The sequence below is a fragment of the Idiotropiscis lumnitzeri genome, chromosome 1 (assembly GCF_059441095.1).
Source record: "Idiotropiscis lumnitzeri isolate Australia: NSW breed Sydney's pygmy pipehorse chromosome 1, RoL_Ilum_1.0, whole genome shotgun sequence".
Classification (NCBI taxonomy): Eukaryota; Metazoa; Chordata; class Actinopteri; order Syngnathiformes; family Syngnathidae; genus Idiotropiscis; species Idiotropiscis lumnitzeri.
The window spans coordinates 906,520-926,654 of NC_142391.1; the positions used below are offsets into that span (position 1 = coordinate 906,520).

Consider the following 20,135-nt stretch of genomic DNA (forward strand, 5'->3'; position numbering starts at 1 on the left):
TGGCTCGAACTCGAAGATTTTGTACGGAGAAGATGCTTAACTCGGACCTCCGAATTAAGATGAGCGAAGTTTCCATTTATGGTGACAACCTTCCAACACTTCCACAAGCTGTTACGTCTTTAAACGCCTTAGTGCAATTATTTGACGCAGAACTAATTTTTTGGGGAAAGCTGGTGGTGCACTGTTTGCTCCCGAATAGTTGTTGGAGTGAGTAGTCACATTTTTTTTCGCGGCGCAATCTTTGTCTTGACGTGGCGGCGCTGCCGCCATGTTGTTTTGCTTTGTTGTCAAGCTCGTGCGCACGCGCACGCGCAGCGAGAGTTCCTAACGCCCACCGGAGTCGCAGCATTCCGGGGTTCAAAGTGAACGCGTGAAGAGCGAGCGAGCGCGGTGCGGACTGGACGAGCCGAGCGGTGAGTGACGTTTTTTTGTACTTGGACTGTTTTCGTCGTTCTGCCTTTTTTTTTTTTATCCTCGGGCGCGGCAGCAGTTAGCCGTTAGCATGCCGGTGCGGCAGCTAACTCACCTGTCAGTGAGTGAACATTTCAAAGAGTTCGCGTCAATGTGAACGCTGGTGGCTCATGGAATTGTTTCAGTCACGTCGTGACACGTCCACACTGCCGAATGAACGTGCAAGAAAGTGGGAGAAGTGACGTCACATGATTGACGTGTCTGTGCGCGTGTGAACTTGCTAGTTTTCCTTTTCAATTCAGGGCGTGTGTGTTAGTCGTACGTACGTACGTGCATGCGTGTACATTATCTGCGCGAATAACGCGTGCATGTGCGTGAAGTTTGTGTGCGCGCATGTGAGTGTGGGCCTGGTGTAACGAATAGCACCGAGACGAGTCGGCGTTGCCATGGCGACCTTCCCGGAGTACATCGCCCAGAATGAGGACCGCGACGGCGTGCGCTTCAGCTGGAACGTGTGGCCGTCCAGCCGACTGGAGGCCACGCGCATGGTCGTGCCCGTCGCCACCCTCTTCACGCCCCTCAAGGAGCGACCCGACCTGCCGCCCATCCAGTACGAGCCGGTCCTCTGCAGCCGTGCCACCTGCCGCGCCGTGCTCAACCCGCTCTGGTTTGCTATCTTTTTCTCTTTGATGAGATGAATATTTTGGGAAAAAAAACACTATTTGAGAAGTACTGTTGTAGGGTTTTAGGAGCAACTTCCAAGTGTTTCTGTTGCAGCGCTTGCTCAAGTGTTAAACAAATTTAACCATGTCAGATTTTTGAAGCAGCGAATTTTCACACTGTGCAATGGTGACAAGTGTCCCATCAGTTGTGTCTCACGCTGTCCTTCTTTTGTAGCCAAGTGGACTACCGGGCCAAACTGTGGGCGTGCAACTTCTGCTACCAGAGGAACCAGGTAGCGCTTCCGCTTCCGCTTCTCGCAGCTGCCCGCGTCCCACTTGTGCCTCACCTTCTTCCTCTTGCCGCTTCTCTCAGTTCCCGCCGTCCTACTCGGCAATCTCGGAGGTGAACCAGCCTGCTGAGCTGCTGCCTCAATTCTCCACCATCGAGTATGTGGTCCAGGTGAGCCGCACCAGAACCTGCCCGGCAGCTCTTCAAAGCAAACTTCTGTTCTTCCGTGGACCTCAAAATACTTGCAAGCTGAATTGAAGAGCGTGCTCACATCAGTAGAATTTGCACAATTGAACTGGAAATAATCCACTCTAGATCGAAATGAAAACCTCCAACTCATCCACAAAGTCAATAAGACATTTTTTGCGTGGCGCTGTTGGCATTGGTCAGCGTGGCCCCCAGATGCCGCTGGTCTTCCTCTATGTGGTGGACACGTGCATGGAGGAGGAGGACCTGCAGGCGCTGAAGGAGTCTCTGCAGATGTCGTTGTCTCTGCTGCCCCCTACGGCCCTGGTGGGACTCATCACCTTCGGCCGCATCGTCCACGTTCACGAGCTGGGCTGCGAGGGCATCTCAAAGAGTTACGTCTTCAAAGGCACCAAAGACCTCAGCGCCAAGCAGCTGCAGGTACGCAAACGGGAGGATGCGAGCAGATGTTGCTGCTCTTTGATGCTAACTGGCTAATCAGCGATGATAAGCAGAAGGCGCGAACAACATCACAAAATGGCGCGTACCGCCTGTCGCAAATCCTGCATGCTAACGTGATTGATTGTTGCTTCGTTTGTTAAATATGGACAAAACAAAGAGGAAGCGCACGCTTTGTTGTCAGTGTCAGTGCTAATTCTCAACACTTGTACATTAGCGTCACGCCTACTGCAGTCTGCTAATCATTCATCACGACTGGATGGCGCTCATGGTGAATGCGATACAGATTACGTTGATGGCGATTATTTATGGTCCTCCTCCTTGAAAATAATCAATGATGCTAATCGTTGATGCTAACCCGATGTTAACGAGATGCAAAGCAGATGTCGCTATCATTCATGCTAAATGATGATCTTTATTCACGTGAACCACATTCAAATAATCCTCAATGATAATCATTTATGCTCATGAGTGGTGCTAATTACGAAATGATGCAAAGCGTTGTTGCTTACCAGATGATCAAAATCACTCATGCTAACCAGAATGAGCTAATCCTTGATACGACGCTTCGATGTGAAGCAGATGCTGCTAACAGTGATGCAAAACACTGACACTTTTGAAGTGATGCTCGTCATTGATTTTAGCCACATCCTGGCAAATTTGCAGAGCCAAACCCACTTTACAGGCCTTTGGATGTGGCGAATGCTACGTGCTAGGCGCGCTTATGTGCTGTGAATTGTGGCTAATGTGCAGGAGATGCTGGGCCTGGCCAAACCGGTGTGCTCCTCCCAGGGACGAGGATCTCAAGCGCCCCAACCGCCGCAGTACAACAGGTGCCGTCCGCCGCCGAAGCGCCCCGCGTGGTAACGCTGGCGACTGAAGGCTTCCGGTTGTGCTTGCAGGTTCCTGCAGCCTGTCCAGAAGGTGGACATGAACCTGACTGACCTGCTGGGGGAGCTGCAGCACGACTCCTGGCCTGTGGTCCAGGGGAAGCGGCCTCTGCGTTCCCTGGGCGTGGCCATGTCCATCGCCGTCGGCCTGCTGGAGGTGAGCGCTGCTTTTTCACACTCGCTTTCTTGCTCAAAAGTCTGCTCTCACTGGCTCCTCGCCATCGTTGTTGGCAGGAAGTTGGAGCTTAGTGGCAAGGAACTCGATTGAAGTGAATTGAGGTGCAATTAGTGCTTTGAGTTGCGGAAGGAGTTTCATTGCACAAAAGTAGTGCTCTGGCGTCTTGAGGGCAAGGAAGTATGTTGACGTGATTTGAGGAGCTTCATTTAGACAAGTCGCGCTTTGCTGCCATCCGGTGGAAAAAATATGATACTGAAGTCTGTTGAGCGCTTCATTGAGACAAAAGTAGTATTTTGCCACCAACTGGTGGCATCTTGGTGGAAAGGACATTTGCTGAAATGAGTACCAGGAACTCGGTTGAAGTGAGTTGAGGAGCTTCGTGTCAACAAAAGTACTGCTTTGCTGCCATCTGGTGAGCGCTTCACTTTGTTTTAGCGCCATCTGCTGCCATGTTGGTAACAAGGACGTACGTTGAGATAAAAGTAGTGTTTTGGCGCGGACCTGTGCCGAATTGAGTTGAGGGGCTTCGTTTGGACAAAAACAATTGGCCCCTACGCACCGTACTTGACATGCTTCTGTGACGCTTCTGGCCGTTGTTGTGTCAGTGCACCTTCCCCAACACGGGCGCGCGCATCATGACCTTCATCGGGGGTCCGGCGACGCAGGGTCCCGGCATGGTGGTGGGGGACGAGCTCAAGACTCCCATCAGGTCTTGGCACGACATCGAAAAGGACAACGCCAAGTTCATGAAGAAAGCTGCCAAGGTGAGAATGCGGCCTGGTTAGCGTTAGCGTTAGCATGCTTGCGCCACGCGGCTGACGTACGCATTTGTGGACGCTAGCATTACGAGGCGCTGGCTAGCAGGGCGTCCGCGAGCGCTCATGTGATGGACATCTACGCTTGTGCGCTCGACCAGACCGGACTCTTGGAGATGAAGTGCTGTGCCAACAACACGGGGTATGCGCGCGCGCACACGCACGCATTTGACTTGAAAGCCATTTTTGAAACCCTTTTTTGACACTTTGAAACCCTCATCTTTTCTTGAAGAGGCTACATGGTGATGGCCGACTCGTTCAACACGTCGTTGTTCAAGCAAACCTTCCAGAGAGTTTTCTCCAAAGACGTTCAAGGCTCTTTCAAGATGGCCTTCGCCGCCACGCTGGAGGTCAAGGTATCGCCCCGCCCCTCACATTTGAGACCGTCCAAGTAACAAAGTTGCCTTCTAGAGAACATGAGAAATTTCCTTTCAGACGTCCAGGGAGGTGAAAGTGTCGGGAGCCATCGGACCTTGCGTGTCCCTCAACGCCAAAGGACCCTGCGTCTCCGAAAATGTACGACCGCGTTGGTGTGTGTGGTTGTTTTTGTTTTTTTTTGCCTTCTTGCTGACGTTGACGCCATTTTTGTGGACGTCGTGGCAGGAAATCGGCAGCGGAGGAACATGCCAGTGGAAGATGTGCGGGTTGGACCCCAGCACCACATTAGCGCTCTACTTTGAGGTGGTCAATCAGGTACACGCCGGCGGCGACAAGTTCCTGCCATCACTCAGTCAGCGGGCAAAGTACCGAGTACCGACACACTCGAAATGGTTTCCATAAATTGTTTGGATCATCGATGAATTGTTTTTCCCAAAAATGTCCAAATCTTCTGATTTCTTTCATGTCGTCTTTTTTTTTTTTTTTTTGCAAAATAGGGCACACTTTTAATTTGGAAAGTTTTGATCAACAGTTTTGCTGATTTTTCTTGAGAAATGTTGCAGGCCAAACCAGGTCCGATATTTTTGGTGTTTGTGCTTGTCGATGGGAAATAAATTTTGAATAAAGGGATGCAAATCATTTCTTTTAAATCCAATTTGTCAATGAATCAAAAGAGTAAGCAAAAGATTCATCTATGAAAATAATTGTTAATTTTAAGAAATGGGCTTGGGGGGAAACATTTTTTTTTGTCTAATTCATTGATCAACTGAAGAAAAAAATGTTTGGTTCATCAATGAGTGAAATGAGCGGCCTTACTGTCATCATGATTGTTTTAATAAATAGGACCAAAAGTGTTTTTTGTTTTTTTTTATTGAAAAAAAAAAAGATTCTGTGATTGCTTCATTTGTGACGTCGATCACATGATTTCGTCTCTTTGTTAAAGTTTGCATTTTTGGTTTTGTACAAATAACAGTGAGGAAAGTTTGGAAAGAATTTGAACAAATGGCAACAAGATTTGTTTGAGCCACTGCGGAAGCTAAATTTTGTGTGTGTGTGTGTGTTGTCAGCACAATGCCCCCATCCCTCAAGGCGGGCGTGGCGCTCTGCAGTTCGTCACGCAGTACCAACACGCGTCAGGGCAGAGGCGCATACGCGTGACCACCGTCGCCAGGAAGTAAGACGCACGCACACACGCGGCCACTTTGTATTTTTCTCACCTTGAAATTGCCGTACTTGGTTGCTCCCTCTTTCTGCCGTGTCGTTAAAAAAACGTAAACCCTTAAAAATTTCTCATTCCCGTTGAAGTCGCTTCAAACGCTGTAACATTTATTTAACTCGAATCTCGGGGCAGTTGAAATAATTTGAGTGGTCATTCGGCTTCAAAGCCTCGGAAATCTTTCCAAACGCCGTCTTAACCGTATATCGCCACCGCTCAAGTCTTGCTCCGCAATTTCCAGGATATGCCGCGACGCCTCACGTGTCCATCTGAAGCATTTCATTGGCCTGCAAATTGGTTCCAAAAAACAAAAAAAGATCCGCTTTCTTTGCCAGTTTGTCACCTGTCGTGATTTCCTAAGACACTTTGCTTAGCCTGCCAGCTCCCTGCACTTTTTCTTTCGCCGCAAAAATCGGCTCCGAATGGCAATTTTTGGCATCATTGACGACTAACGGCTAAACGGGGAGCAACGTGGGCCGTGAGCGACAAACGCGTGAGGGCGACCAATCCAATTTTATGTGCGACGTGACTTGACGCTGTGCCGCAACTTGGTCATGTGACCGCGCGACTTAATCGTGTGCGACAGCTGGGCGGACGCTCAGACGCAGATCCAAAGCATCGCGGCGTCTTTCGATCAAGAGGCGGCGGCCATCTCGATGGCCCGGCTGGCGGTGTACCGTGCCGAGACGGAAGAGGGTCCCGACGTGCTCAGGTGGTTGGACAGACAGCTCATCAGACTGGTCAGTTGCTCGCCCGGCGTTTTGTCTTCAAGTCCATTTGCGTGTCGATCGCACCGAATTTGCGATTTCATTTTCCGTCTCGCTCATCCGCACTCATTGACTGCCGGCGCCGGTCCAACGAATGCCCTTTTTTGGCGTCTCCACCCGTCCGCGGCAGCGAACGAGTGACACTTTGCTCTTTTGCCACCAGTGTCAGAAGTTTGGCGATTACCACAAAGATGATCCCAACTCCTTCAGGTTCTCCGAGACGTTCTCGCTGTACCCTCAGGTGCGGCGCGGCCTCCCCTTGCTAAGCCCCGCCCCCGTCAGTCTCGGCGTCCCGACCGACGCCATCTGTGCGCTTTGTTTCAGTTCATGTTCCACCTGAGGCGCTCGCCCTTCCTGCAAGTGTTCAACAACAGTCCGGACGAGAGCTCGTATTACCGGCACCAGTTCAACAGACACGAGCTGACGCAGGCGCTCATCATGATCCAGCCCGTCCTCTACGCGTACTCCTTCCAAGGACCTCCGGAGGTTGGTCTCATTTTTGCGCCGGTCGATGAGAATGCCTCAAGCGAGGTGGAGCCGTTTTACACTCAAAACAAATTATTGGTGAGTCGTTGACGAGCGACAACCGATTGATGAGTAGGTGACGTGAGTGGCAAACGTTGACACAGGTCAGACTAACTTCTTGCGCTTCTCAAATCTTTCTGTTTATTTGGGTTGTAATTCTAACGTCAGCCAGTAGATGGCGCCATACTAAAACGGGTTCTTATGATTAAAATGTTCGCCAACAAATCACTGAGCTACGTCTTTGTCTTTCGCCAACTAAAGATTGACAATGTTTCGTCTAATTTTTACTGAATTCTTTATTTTGCTTCAACAGAATTTGCACGTCGTCTCCGCGCCTGCGTGGCTTTTCTTTGGGTCGTGCGATTTCCTCGCACATTCCAAAGACATGCGTGTTTTGGTTCAAGGAACACTAAATTGCTCCGAGGTGTGATGGTGTGCGTCAACTTGCGTTTGTATTTGTGTGCCCTGCGATTGGCCGACAACCACTTTAGGATGAACCCCGCCCCCTGCCCGGCGACCCTCGTGATGATAAGCGGCTCGGATAATGGCTGGCTGGATGAATTTGATGTTGAACTAAGATTTTTTTTTTTTGTCCGGTGATTGATGAGCCTTTTCTGATGTGATTTTGGGATGCAGCCGGTGTTGTTGGACAGCAGCAGCATCCTTCCGGATCGCATCCTGCTCATGGACACGTTCTTCCAAATTCTCATCTACCACGGAGAGGTACGAGCACGCGCACGCACGCACGCGCACGCGCACGCACGTGGACTTGTTGAGCCGGTTCCCGAGCGTGACTTTTGTGTCGCCGTGCACGTCAGACGGTGTCCCAGTGGAGGAAGGCGGGCTACCAGGAGATGGCCGAGTACGAGAACTTCCGGCACCTTCTTCAGGCTCCGGTGGGCGACGCCCAGGAGCTGCTCCACTCGCGCTTCCCAATGCCGCGATACATTGACACCGAGCACGGCGGCAGCCAGGTGGGGGCGCTATTGCGCAACTTTCTCACTCGTGGACGCCGCCGCTACCTTCACGTAGGGGTTGAATTTGTTACGTGGCAGGAATGTTTGACACCATTTTGTGTTTTTTTTTTTGGGGGGGGGGGGGTCTGCAGACGCTACCGATATGAGGACGGGCACTTTGTGATACATCAAATCCAACTACTGATTGGAATGGAGTTTTTTGTGCGTTGATGCATCGGCAGCTTTCAAAAGTACCTTCTACCTCGGATAAGTCTGCGTGGGCCTCCTAGATTGCCAGCTTTCGTCCGTGCCTCGTTTACCGAACCATTATGGCCCACAAAAGATTTCACGTACGAGGCGCACAACTAAGTGAGCTTGTCGTGTTGACAGCGCGACCGTCGTGTTCTGCCCGCCATGCGTGCGATTTAATTCCGCCCTCACTTCGGCATACATTGAAAGCATGCGGTAATCTGGTCAAAAGTCGCCACTTGAGTCGAGGTAACGTTCATCGACCCCAACGAGATGATGATGATGATGCTTGTTGTCGTCAGGCTCGCTTCCTGCTCTCCAAAGTCAACCCATCTCAGACGCACAACAACATGTACGCTTGGGGACAGGTGAGCCGCTAATGTGACATCATCGATGAATTTTTCTTTCTTTCTTTTTTTAAACCAATGAACGTGTGTTTTGCCGGCAGGAGTCGGGCGCGCCCATCCTGACAGATGACGTCAGCCTGCAGGTCTTCATGGACCACCTGAAGAAGCTCGCCGTGTCCAGCGCTGCCTAATGTGCTCACACACACACACACACACACTTTGTATTGCGCGTGCTGCCTGCCAGCAAGCATCGGTGACGTGTGCGACATCTTATCGTTTGACCGAAGGATCATGTGATCCCGTTGGCCGCCATCTTGTGTCCGCTCTCTTTGTTGGAATAAACATTTTGGAACGCACCACTTTCATGGGTCTTCATGAACCTTGGCGGACTTTCACGGATCTTGATGGATCTCTTTTTAGGCCTTAACAAAATGTAGATATTTATTGACCTTTATGGACCCAAATTGTTTCCGTCCTGTAAAAAAAGGCCATTTTTTTCCCCACATTTTCTTTTCTTTTTTTTACATATGTAATTTTTTTTTTGGAAAAGAGACCAAATTGGACATGTTTTTTTCACAGGACAGCAACATATTACTTTTGTGAACATTTTTCTAGACAGCTTTATGGATTTTTTTATGTAAAGTTCTATTCACCCTTGTCGAGCTTTATGGACCATCATGGACCTTTTTTTTTTTTTAACCTCCGTGGACCTTTCTAGAGCTTTTTGACTCTTAATGTAGCTTGATGGACATTTGTTGGATCTCCATGGGCCTTTGTTTATCTTAACGGACCTTTACAAGTCCATTATGGACCTTCGTGTTCACACACCATAAAATACCTTCAGGCACCTTTATTGACCTTCCTGGACCTCATTAAGTGCTTTATGGTCTGTGAATCGTGGTTAGAATAGCTTTTCCCTTGCCTCTAAACATGAGACGTGGCGTTAGATCTCGACAGAGATGAAGTGAAGCTCCGTCTACTTTGATCAAACTGCAACGTGACGATCATGAAACAGCAGAACATCAAATTGTCTATCGATCCAGTATGAATCGTGTCGAGCCAGTTATTTAGCAAAACTGCCAAGCGTGGCGTTTGTGTAGCGAGAGCAAGTGGAACAAGAGTCAGGAACATTTGGAGGAGGACAAATTTAGCTTTACTGCCGTCGGACGAACTCGGATGTGGCCAAGCTAAGGACGTCGAGTCGGCGATGACTCGGGAAGACGTGCAGGAAAACGTCAAATCTGCGCCGTTACTATGGCAACGTGCTCATGCAGCCGTGAGCTTCCTGCCATTTTTTAAACGTTTCCTCTGGGAAACAGGAAGCGACTGCGTTGCCACGACAACAATTGGACGAGTGAGCTGAACGTCAGTAAATCACGTGCGCTTCCCAGAGACTCGACTTTTTTTCAAGTCATCAAGATCAATTAGACCAGAGCCAGATTAGCTGCATCCTTCCTGTTGCTGTGGCGTGTGTGCGTGTGCGTGTGTGCGTGCGTGTGTGTGTGTGTGTGTGAGCTTGTTTTGTGAATTTGCTTGAAGTTGTCTTGCCATCTGCACGGAAACGCGAGTGAACGTTGACGTGACCCCCGGCGGACTCGACGTCGCCCCTGAAGAAAGAAAAAAAAGTGATTCGCTGAAGGCGGCCGGCCATATCAAGACACCGCACACTTCCTGGCCCGGCAGGAAGTCGGGGCACAGGGAGGCGGACAGTGGTCCGGAGGTGCGGGGGGGGGCTGGAGGCGTTTGGCGCTGAGGGCGAGGTCGCCAGTCCGTGTGAGACAAGTTCGGAGCCACACAAGAAAGAAAAAGAACACATTTCAAGGTAAGATTTTTTTTAGTTTTTTTCTTCTCCAAAATGGTCTTGAAACATAATTCATTTGTTGCAGTTTGACGTGAACTGCCGCTCCCTTTTTTGCGGAATTTCAAATGACATGACATCATTCGTGCTTTACGCCAATTGGCATATTTGTGTGTGTGTGTGCGTGCATGTGAGACACGTTGGTGAGTGAGTGTGTGTGTGTGTGACCATCGTGAATGAGATCAAACGTCAGCATGCTAACAGTTGCTAAGCTAACAAGAGTGGCCAAAGCGCTGAGAAGTACTCGACATTGTGAATACAGTTGACAAGCGAGAAATGTGTAACTTCCATTCATGTTTTGAAAGAGATCAAGTGCAAATATGCTCATAGTTGCGACGCTAGCAAGACAATATCTTGAGTGCTGAAGATTTCCCGTTGTGTCCCAACAAGTTTGAGTTTGCAATTCATTTGTAAAAAACATTTTGAGATGAGCGCGTGTCCTTCAAGACAACTTGTTTCTCCCTCCTCAGTCTGGTCGGAGGAGTCCGCCATGTCGCCGCTTCCCTGGTCCGTCTTCCTTCAGTCGTTGCTTTTCGCTCTCACCATGACGTCGCTGTCCGCTGCCCCCAACTCGCGCCGCCGCTACGTGCCGCGTCACTCTCTGCTCCCCTTTGAGCGAGCGCAGGAGGTGTGTCACCCTTTCGGTCTGGCCTCCTTCGCCACACCGCAGGAGCTCAGCCAAGTCCTTGATGCCATCGCCGAGTCACCCCCCGCCGGGTCACCCACCTTCTGGGTGGCGCTGAAGAAGGCCAAGAATCAGTGTGTGCTCCCTTCGTTGCCCCTCAGAGGCTTCAAGTGGACCCACGGGGGCGAGGACGCAACTGACATCGTCTGGGCCCAGGAGCCAGAACAGACCTGCACATCGGTTTTATGTGCAGGACTCGTTGCCCACTTGGATGGCTCCACGGTCACCGGCTGGGGCCTGGTACCACTCAGCTGCAGAACCAGGAACCACTTCATATGCAACCTGGAGTCAGATGACGGAGGACTCGCCGGACCCGAATTGACGAGTCCTGAGCCGGCTAGACCTCAAGCAACTGCTTCAGAATCAGACGAACCGGAATCTGCGAGACCTGGCCCCGATGAACCCACACCGACAGGATCAGAATTTACTAGACCAAATTCTGCAGTAGGACCTGAACTGTCTGAGCAAAAACCAGAAACAACAGAGTCACCAACACATGGACCTGCTGGGCCAGAAAGTGTTGGACCTGAATCGACTACACCTGAACATGCTGGAACTGAACTGTCTGACCAAAAAACGGAAAAAACAGAGCCATTCGAACCTGAACGTGCAGAACCAGATCTTGTTGGACCTGAATCGACTCTGCCGGAACCTGCTGGACCTGAAGTAAAGGAACCCGAAAGAAGACCTGACGACCCAGGCCTTAACACTGGTCCAGAATCAGTGTCTGGCTCGTGCCCCCACCCTGTGGTGTCCGGCGCTCGTTTCCTCAGTCTGGACCCTGACAACAGCAGCAGAGTTCAAGTCGACTGCTGGTCCAAAGTCCGTCTGGATCTGCACTGCTGGGGCCGCACCGGAGTGTGGCGTCTGCCGGGTGGTGCCCTCGCCAACCTGAGCACAGTGTGCACCCCGTGTGGAACCGGGTACCGCAAGGACACCTCGGGGGACTGCGTGGACGTGGACGAGTGCTCGGGCTCGCACGGCTGCCGCCACGAGTGCGTCAACACGCTGGGCTCCTTCACGTGCGTGTGCGCCGAGGAAGAGACGGCATGCGGGCCCACCGAGAGCGACGCCCCCGGGCCCTTCTCGGGGACGCTAGTGCCGGCCCTGGTGGGGGCGGCGGTAGTTCTGGTGGTTCTGGTCCTCGTTGCCGGGGTGACAATTTGGTGCTGCCTGAGGAGGCGGAGCAAGAAGAGGAAGGAGGTGGAGCAAAGAGACAAGTTGGCCTCGTGAATGTTGACCTGCTGGTGATGTCATCGTCAATGACATCACAGTTATGGAGGTGTGACGGATACTTGGCTAATTTTTTACATTTTTTTTGGGGTGTGGCACATACACGCATGTGCACGCATAAACACGCACGCACAAACGCGGTTTCACATTGGGGACGACGCACAAGAAGATAGACTTAAATGGACGCGCGCGCACACTACTGCCAAGCAGCAATCCCAGCAAGCGCACTCCCCCTGGTGGCAGCCGAGGGGGCGTGCCCTGAGGCATTCTGGGTAAATGTAGGCTGCTGTCTCCTGCCCGTCGCAGTTTCCACTATTGGCCAGCAGGTGGCAGCGTCCAATCGTCGCTCTTCAGCTCGCTCTCATAAGGCCAAGCGTTTCCAAACTCAAGTTGGCCTCGTGCGCGTCACGTGACAAGTCAACAAAATGATGGACAGCAAATCAACTGGTCAATGAAAACGCTTTTATACGTCATATTATTGCGCTTATCAAATTGTTGTTCAAATAAACCATCCGTCTTCGAATTCTTTTTTAAAACTCAATCATAAAATTGAAACGTGTTCCAATAAAATGTGGCCAAGATGAAATAGTCGGAAAGCCGTATGTACAAATAAAACATGTTTATTATGATGTGTTTTTAAAACGCAACGTTGAAAAGACTATTTTAGTGGATTAGCTCAGATACGTTGTCAAACATAAAATAGTTTTTGTATTCTTGATTGTTTGCAATCAAGAGAATTAAAGTTGCGGCCAGTGAAATTAACCGGATTTGTATTTTCCGTTTTTTTTTCCTCTCAAATTTTAAGTGAAAACACAAATAAGTCGAATTGTTCACATGAAATTGTTTTGCGTATTTGTTGTTATAATTGAATTTTGTTGCCTACAATTTGTTAAAATTGTCCTTTTCTTGTTTGTTTAGCGTAGCCCCCCCCAAAAAAACAACTACACATTCTAATTGTTTTTTTTGCTTAAATCTTTTGATCACGCCATATATTTTACTGTATTTTCAGCCACAATATAATTATTTGTTTTTAATAAATCATGCCTAGATGTGAAATGTCAATTTATGTTTGCTGTGAAGCCTTTTATTATCATGATGATGATGATGATGATGATGATGAAGATAATGGATGGCACGTGGAGGAGGAGGAAGAGCAGGGCTGGACCTTCCTCACCAGGAGGAGTTTCTCTTCTTTTTCTTCTTCTCGTCACCTCACTGACTCGGAGTCCTCCAGTCAGCTCCAGGACCAGCACCAGGACCAAGAGGACCCGGAGGAGCGGGACCCGCAGAGTGCAGGAGGTGCATCCTCATCCTCATCCTCATCCTCACCCTCGACTTCGATCTCGTCATCGTCACGAGTGTTGCTTTTTTTGGCGAGGGACATGCTGGGCTCGGTGAAGATGGAAGGTCAGGAGGCTCCGGACTGGACTTGCTTCTACAGCGACGAGGTGACCACACGCCGTTTCTATTCCCGCGCAAATTGACAAACGTACGCGCGCACCGCGCGCACGCACAGTTGACGGGCTTAATTACGTAAAAATAGTGGACACGCAAGGCGCGCGCATTAATGACGCGACAAAGTTTCCGACTCCACGCGCACTTTGGATTTTTTAGAAAGACGCACAAATATTGTTTGTTCAATTCGAAATCGTTTATTAACGCTTTCGTTCATTTTTGTATCAAACGCGCACATTTATCTGTTCATTATTTTAGTTACTAATCATTATTATTCTTTCACGTCCACACGGCGGACTCAATGAGATGACAGAGAAAAGCGTGAGAATGAATGGGATCGGAAAAAATGTCTCCTGCGTTTTAATGCGCGGAAATTGAGTGCAAAATAATCGTTTCATAATAATCGTTTAAGAGTTAAAAGTTTAAGAGCAAGATTCAAAACATCAAAATCAAGTTATCCATGAGCGGGTTTGTGAAATTATGCACTTCGAACGTTTAATATTGTTGGCCCTTGACTATTTCTTGGTTCGTGAAATTAAAAAACAAACAAAAAAAATATTGAAATGGTTAGGGAGAAGAAAAAAACAGATTGAGCGTTTTTGTAATCATTTACCAAACGAATGACGTCAATTCAAAACGATCAAAAATCCGTAAAAATGACGTTGACGTTGATAACGGCGAAGCAAGAAAAGGAAAGACGAAAAGCAAAATGAATTGTTCACACGCAACATTTTTCGTTTGTTTTTCGCGGGACACAAATCAAATTTGACTCCTCACGAAGTACACCAGATGAATACGAAATAATATTTAATACACTTTGAAAAAAATCCAGAAAGTTCAGGAAACGTTTTCAAAAGTTTAATTAAAATCAACATCAATCAAAACCTCATTAGATTATTCTCGCACACACGCACACACGCGGAATATTCACAATGCTAAAAACAACACACGTTTAAAAAAAAAAAACATTATGAAAAAAATCCCATCAAAAAAGTTCGAAAAGATCAGCCATGCCAAATTAATACAAACTGAAAATCAACGGTTTAAAATCGCACACACACGCACCCAAATCTTTAAAAACGAAAAATCAATTCTTGATTAAATCAAAATACACACCGCAAAATTAACCGAGTTCAAAATTTGCACATCAAAAATAAAATGTGCCAAAATCTAGTGTGCAACATTGCAAGCCAATAATATTTGGCAAAACACACACACGCACACACACACACACTCACACACACGTGGATGGGGGGTGGCAACAGTGTAGAAAAAGCAATCAAATTATGGTTGAGTTGAAATCAACAGGGTACAAAAATGCCTGCGCGTAAACCAAAATCGTCACTTTCTAAAAAATTAATGAATAAATCAGAAGAAGAAAAATAAAATCAATAGTTCAAACATATTTCAAAGTCCAAAATGCCACAACAAAATAAACCTCAGGTGGCGGGGGCAGCACGTCGGAATATAAACGGTGTTAACAAGAGAAAAAAAACAAAAACAAAAAAACGGGTCTGCGAGCAGGTGCAAGTTCGCCGCACGGGGGCGCCAACATAAACGTCCACAAACACACGCACACACACACGATGAAAAGTTATGTTTGGATGAAATCTCGCGAGGATGAGCACTTTGGATAATAAATTGATGGATGGATGACAAGAATTTCTCCTGATAATATGATTTGACGTCATCGTTTCTTTTTCTACTTCAGACGCGCCCGGTTCAGCTTGCTGAACGTCAAGATTGACGGGGCAAACAATGACGTCATCACGCCCTTCAACTAACCTACCAATCGCAGATCGTCAATTCATTTCGCTCACATTCCCGTCAATCAAAACAAAAGCGAAGCCAAGCTTATTCGAAAATACAAACCGACATTGTACTTCAAAACAGGAGCCCTCATTTCCGCCTGACACTGTAAATTTTAAAATTTGAAAACCCTAACCTTATCTTGAAACCCTCCTAAAAAGCCCCAACATGTCCTTGAAACCCAAAACTCATTTTCAAACCCAAACCTTGCCTTGAAACATTTTTTGAAAGCTAACCATGACTTTTAATGCAATCCTAACTTGAAACGCGACTGTTCAGCCCTAACCTTGGCTTGAAATAAATCAGAACAAAAGCTTGAAACCCTACTTTCAAACCCTAATCTTGGATCTAAAACCTTACTTGATTTGAAACCCTTATCTTGAAACGCTATTTTGACACCCGAACCCGACTTTGAAACCTTGATCCTTGTTTAAAACCCTAATCCTACTTTATAACCCTAATTTAAAACCCTAACTCTACTTTGAAACCCTAACCCTAAATTAAAACCCTATTTTGAAACCCCCCACCCTAGTGCAAAACCCGAACCATTGACACCATATCCCTAATTTGAAACCTTAACCATATCTTCAAACATCCCTTGTCTGTGTCAACTGACCAAGTGCACGTCACTCACTGCCATTCAATCACATTTCACGTCATTATTGATTATTTATCACGCAATCAATCACGTAAACTTCGACGTCCACAAACAGGAAGTAGCGTCGCGCCCGACTGATGTTGGACTTTCGGTCCCGCAGGTGTACTCCCCCATGGCGGCGGGCCTGGGGATGGGCTCGGTGTCCGGCTACATGTCGGCCGGCGGCGGAGCGGCCTCGGCCTCCTTCAACATGGCGTACGGCGGTCCCAGCATAAGCCCCGCCCCCGTGTCCGGGATGGGCGTGTCCTGTCTGGGCAACGGCGGCATGAGCGGAGCCATGAGCCCGTGCGGCAGCGCGGGTCAGGCGCCGGCGCAGCATCCGCACCACGCGTACGGCGGCGTCAGTCCCGCCGCCCAGTACGCCGGCGGCGGCGCCGCCGCGGGCCTGAACCTAAACCGAGGCCGCGACGCCAAGCCGCTACGGCGCAGCTACCCGCACGCCAAGCCGCCGTACTCGTACATCTCGCTCATCACCATGGCCATCCAGCAGGCACCTGGCAAAATGCTCACCCTCAGCGAGATCTACCAGTGGATCATGGAGCTTTTCCCCTTCTACCGGAACAACCAACAACGCTGGCAGAATTCCATCCGCCACTCGCTGTCCTTCAACGACTGCTTCGTCAAAGTTTCCCGCTCGCCCGACAAACCCGGCAAAGGCTCCTACTGGACGCTGCATCCCGACTCCGGGAACATGTTTGAGAACGGCTGCTACCTGCGTCGCCAGAAGCGCTTCAAGTGCGACAGGAAGAACCTGGCCGACGGCAGGAAAGAGCGTGAGGGCGGGGCCGGCGGCAGCGGCTCACCCTGCGCCGACGCCCTCAAACCTTCGCCACTTTCCCATGCGTCCCCGCTGCCCTCGTCCAGCCGCTGCTCTCCTCCCGGCCCCGAGGGCGCCAAACTGGCCGGAGCGCCGCTGCTGTCGTCCCTGTGCCTGCCCCCGCACGGCATGGAGCTCAAGGGCGACGCCCACTACGCCTTCAACCACCCCTTCTCCATCAACAACCTCATGTCATCGCCCGAGCACCACAAACTGGACCTGAGGGCCTACGACGCCCTGCAGTACTCGTCCTACGGCGCCGGGAGGGGCGGCGATCCCCTCGAGGCGTCTTACTACCAGGGGGCCTGTAGCAGAGCGCTGCTCAACACCTCGTAGGGCGTCGAGCGCCGTCTTGGAAGGACAGCCGGCCGGGAAAAGCCGTTCCTGCCGCATTTATGATGCATTTCCCGCCTTTTTCCGTCCTTCGCCAACTTGATATCACAGACTCAAGCGAGTCTGCCGACGGGCGGACGTTAGCGGACGCGTCCCCGCTGCCGTCGTCCGGTCCAGTCGCCAAAATTGCCAAGTGACTGCCGCCCCGAACACCAAAAACTGGACCTCCCGTACGTGTCGGGTGTCGGGCGCGGCGAGAGAGAACGTTAGCGTGACGAAAAAGTCGAGAAAACGGCGCATCCCGTTGCCTTTTTGGTCGGTTCCGGGAGCGAGGGCAGAGGTCGCTGGGGTCTCAAGCGTCCGGGACCGGCACATATGGGCCGCCCCACCTCCCAAAGCGGCCCGCGACGCCATCCAACGTTGTCCTCGACCTTCCCTTCTCCTCAACGCGAGCGGCCCGACCCCGCCACTTCCTGTTGGCCAGACAGAACCTTTTGGAAGGAACACGAGAGGCGGGGCATCACACATTCAAATCATTCGACGCGGCAACTCCAAACGAGACTCGGTCGTTTGCCGTTCATCGCGCCCGTTAAACATTCAACATTTGCCCGCCTATTGTGCCACATTTTTATGTTTTTGCGAGTGATTTCTTTTTCCTTTTTTTTTGATGCCTTCCTCGACTTGTTTCACTCGCTTGCGTTCCTGCGTGACAGTGGCAAAAAAAAAAGAAAAAAAAGGCCAAGAGAATCCAGAGAAAAACACGCAAGCGGTGTGGCGGGATCAAAGAAAAAAAAAGTTTGGGGAAATTTTGGGGAAGCAGCAATAAAAAAGCCAAAAGTGTGGTCAAAAGTAATTGGATCCCATTTCCGCCAGTTTTCTTTTTTTTTTTTTTACACGACTGCACTTATTTTCTGCCATGATTGCAAAATGTCTACGCTTCCCGACGGGCGGGAAGTCAGGAAACTTTGTACAAAAAGTGGGATAAACGTGGGGGGGTGAAAGGTCATCTATGTCATCATGTGCAGTATGAAAGGGGCTGGCAAAATTGCAAAAGGGTCAAAGGTCAGTCCGTCGGACGCCGAACAAACGTATGCGTGACATTCGACAAGGTCAAAGGTGAAAATTGATCGGTAATGTCATTTTCAGATAAAAAAAAGTGTGCATGAAATCAGAAAAGAAAAGCAGCGTTGTGTCTTTTCTGCATGTTTTAACTTATTCTTTTTAAAAATAAAACATCAAAGCGTGGACTGGCTGATTTATGACATCATCAACATGAAACCAACGACGTCGTCATCAAACCTTGACGAAGAAGACATCACAAATGAATTTAGATCATCTTCACAGCTGTTGAGAGATGATTTGCAACTGCCGCAGCCTGCAAAGTTTTATTCAAGACGTCATCATTGACGTTCAGTCTTGTGAGAATAACAAGTTCAAAAAAATAAATAAATTGCCTGCCTTTGCATGGTTAAAAAAACACATTTCGTAAAAAAAAATGTTTTACAAAGAAACACTTATATATATATATATATGTGTATATATATATCACAAATGTAATATTTAATTCAATCCCATTTATGCAATTTGGAATCCAATTGAGTTAGACATTGACAAAAAAAATTTAAATATGAAAAGTGAAAAAAAATGGAATGGTGTTTCGCTCCTTAGTTTGAATTTATGCATGACAAAACAAAAACAAACAAAAATGTGTTTGTATTTATTCTTGACATGCATAAGAAACAACAAGAACCATAATAATAATAATAACAATAAAAAAAATGAAGTGGTGCGGATGGAAAGCGAATCTACAAGTGTGCACTAATGAATTTGGGGGGGGGGGGGGGGTGTTGTTTGAGGACGGACGGGGGGTGGTGTCCTTAAAAGCGAGCATATGGTCCCGGCGGGGCTGGGCGGGGCGGGGGTCCGCCACCCCCCAGTCATGCTTTCAGAAAAGGCCGCGCGCACCTTCTGGACCAAAACTTTGAAGGACCCCCAGGGGGGGGGGGGGGGGGGGGGGGTGTCTTTTGATGGGGATTGGAATGAATGATGTGCAATAAGACGACAACGGCGCCTTTGTGAACGAGTCCCAAAAGAGCAAAGAGTCCCTTTCACAATAAAAGAACAGCGGCCGTTGATGTCCTTGTGCGCGTCCATGTGACTTGTTAGCATTAGCATTAGCATTAGCATTAGCATTAGCATTAGCATGAGCAGGCCTCCTTGGAGTGACATGCACGCACACACATTTCCAACACAATCAAATAAGGCTCGACTCTGTCAACCTGACTTGAGTCAAAGGTCAAAGGCAACTTTTGAACAACTCCACGATCTTCAGACACCAATCTGGAAGGCACGTTTGAAGCCCTACCTCACGCTTAGCACTCTGCTTTGCGACGCGTCGTTTTGCCGGAAACGTTCAGTTTTCAAAAGCCCAATCTTGCCTTGTTTGAACACGTGTCATTTTCAAAACGCTACCGCATCGTTCTCACATTTGGAACCCGACGCTAGCGCAAAAGCGCTCGCTCTTTTTAACTCCACTTGAACGTGACAAATGTTTGAAGCCTCAACCCTGCCTTGGAACTGTCATTTCAAAGCACAATTTGAGCTGGAAACGTTCATCTCAATTTTGAAAACCGTCCACTGGCTCCAACTTTAATTCGAAACCCGAACCCGAAACCCGCAGCTCGACTTCAATCCTTATTTGAAAGTCTGAACTCAGGCTGCAAAAACTAGTTTGAAATCCTCACCTGAGTTCGTAACTTGAAATTGCTCCAGTTTGAAAGCCTAACCCAATTTTGAAGTCAGAACCCTCCTTGAAACCTCACCCTGTCTCGAAGCGCGCGCGCGCACACGCGTGCGAACGCACACGGGCGCCGTCAGAAGTGGGACTGAAGAAAGGCGCTCTTTGTTGTCGACGAGCAGATTACGGGTGCGGCGGGATTAGCGGCGCGGGGACACCCAA

At 49.1% G+C, this 20,135-nt stretch overlaps 3 protein-coding genes across 4 annotated transcripts; all 3 read left to right on the forward strand.

Annotated features, from left to right (window-relative positions):
- The first annotated feature begins 59 nt into the window (after positions 1–59).
- On the forward strand, positions 60–8,684 carry sec23a (Sec23 homolog A, coat complex II component). Of its 2 annotated transcripts, XM_088308821.1 has the most exons (20): positions 63–413; positions 792–1,078; positions 1,309–1,366; positions 1,447–1,533; positions 1,753–1,989; positions 2,761–2,840; positions 2,910–3,054; positions 3,681–3,839; positions 3,917–4,032; positions 4,123–4,246; positions 4,326–4,406; positions 4,494–4,583; positions 5,336–5,442; positions 6,071–6,224; positions 6,415–6,492; positions 6,576–6,737; positions 7,413–7,499; positions 7,595–7,750; positions 8,284–8,349; positions 8,430–8,684. In XM_088308821.1, the coding sequence occupies exons 2-20, from the start codon at positions 858–860 to the stop codon at positions 8,517–8,519; spliced, it is 2,298 nt and encodes a 765-aa protein (XP_088164947.1). In that variant the 5' UTR covers positions 63–413; positions 792–857; the 3' UTR covers positions 8,520–8,684. The 2 variants fall into 2 exon arrangements, with proteins under 2 accessions (XP_088164942.1, XP_088164947.1); XM_088308816.1 differs by having other exon boundaries at positions 60–413; positions 7,413–7,750.
- A 165-nt stretch (positions 8,685–8,849) lies between these two features.
- On the forward strand, positions 8,850–13,166 carry clec14a (C-type lectin domain containing 14A). The gene is made up of 2 exons (XM_088308868.1): positions 8,850–10,150; positions 10,657–13,166. The coding sequence occupies exon 2, from the start codon at positions 10,677–10,679 to the stop codon at positions 12,102–12,104; it is 1,428 nt and encodes a 475-aa protein (XP_088164994.1). The 5' UTR covers positions 8,850–10,150; positions 10,657–10,676; the 3' UTR covers positions 12,105–13,166.
- Positions 13,167–13,343: 177 nt separating this feature from the next.
- Positions 13,344–17,858, forward strand: foxa1 (forkhead box A1). The gene is made up of 2 exons (XM_088308879.1): positions 13,344–13,552; positions 16,127–17,858. Exons 1-2 carry the CDS (start codon positions 13,487–13,489, stop codon positions 17,177–17,179), a joined length of 1,119 nt encoding a protein of 372 aa, XP_088165005.1. The 5' UTR covers positions 13,344–13,486; the 3' UTR covers positions 17,180–17,858.
- Positions 17,859–20,135: the final 2,277 nt, after the last annotated feature.

What these genes read in the sequence shown, in the direction of transcription:
- sec23a (XM_088308816.1), top strand. Translation starts at nt 858, where the DNA reads ATGGCGACCTTCCCGGAGTACATCGCCCAGAATGAGGACCGCGACGGC. An exon ending in GCCGTGCTCAACCCGCTCTG is followed by an intron (nt 1,079 to 1,308) that starts GTTTGCTATCTT and finishes CTTCTTTTGTAG; the next exon opens with CCAAGTGGACTACCGGGCCA. An exon ending in GACCCTGCGTCTCCGAAAAT is followed by an intron (nt 4,407 to 4,493) that starts GTACGACCGCGT and finishes ACGTCGTGGCAG; the next exon opens with GAAATCGGCAGCGGAGGAAC.
- clec14a (XM_088308868.1), top strand. Translation starts at nt 10,677, where the DNA reads ATGTCGCCGCTTCCCTGGTCCGTCTTCCTTCAGTCGTTGCTTTTCGCT.
- foxa1 (XM_088308879.1), top strand. Translation starts at nt 13,487, where the DNA reads ATGCTGGGCTCGGTGAAGATGGAAGGTCAGGAGGCTCCGGACTGGACT. An exon ending in CTTGCTTCTACAGCGACGAG is followed by an intron (nt 13,553 to 16,126) that starts GTGACCACACGC and finishes TCGGTCCCGCAG; the next exon opens with GTGTACTCCCCCATGGCGGC.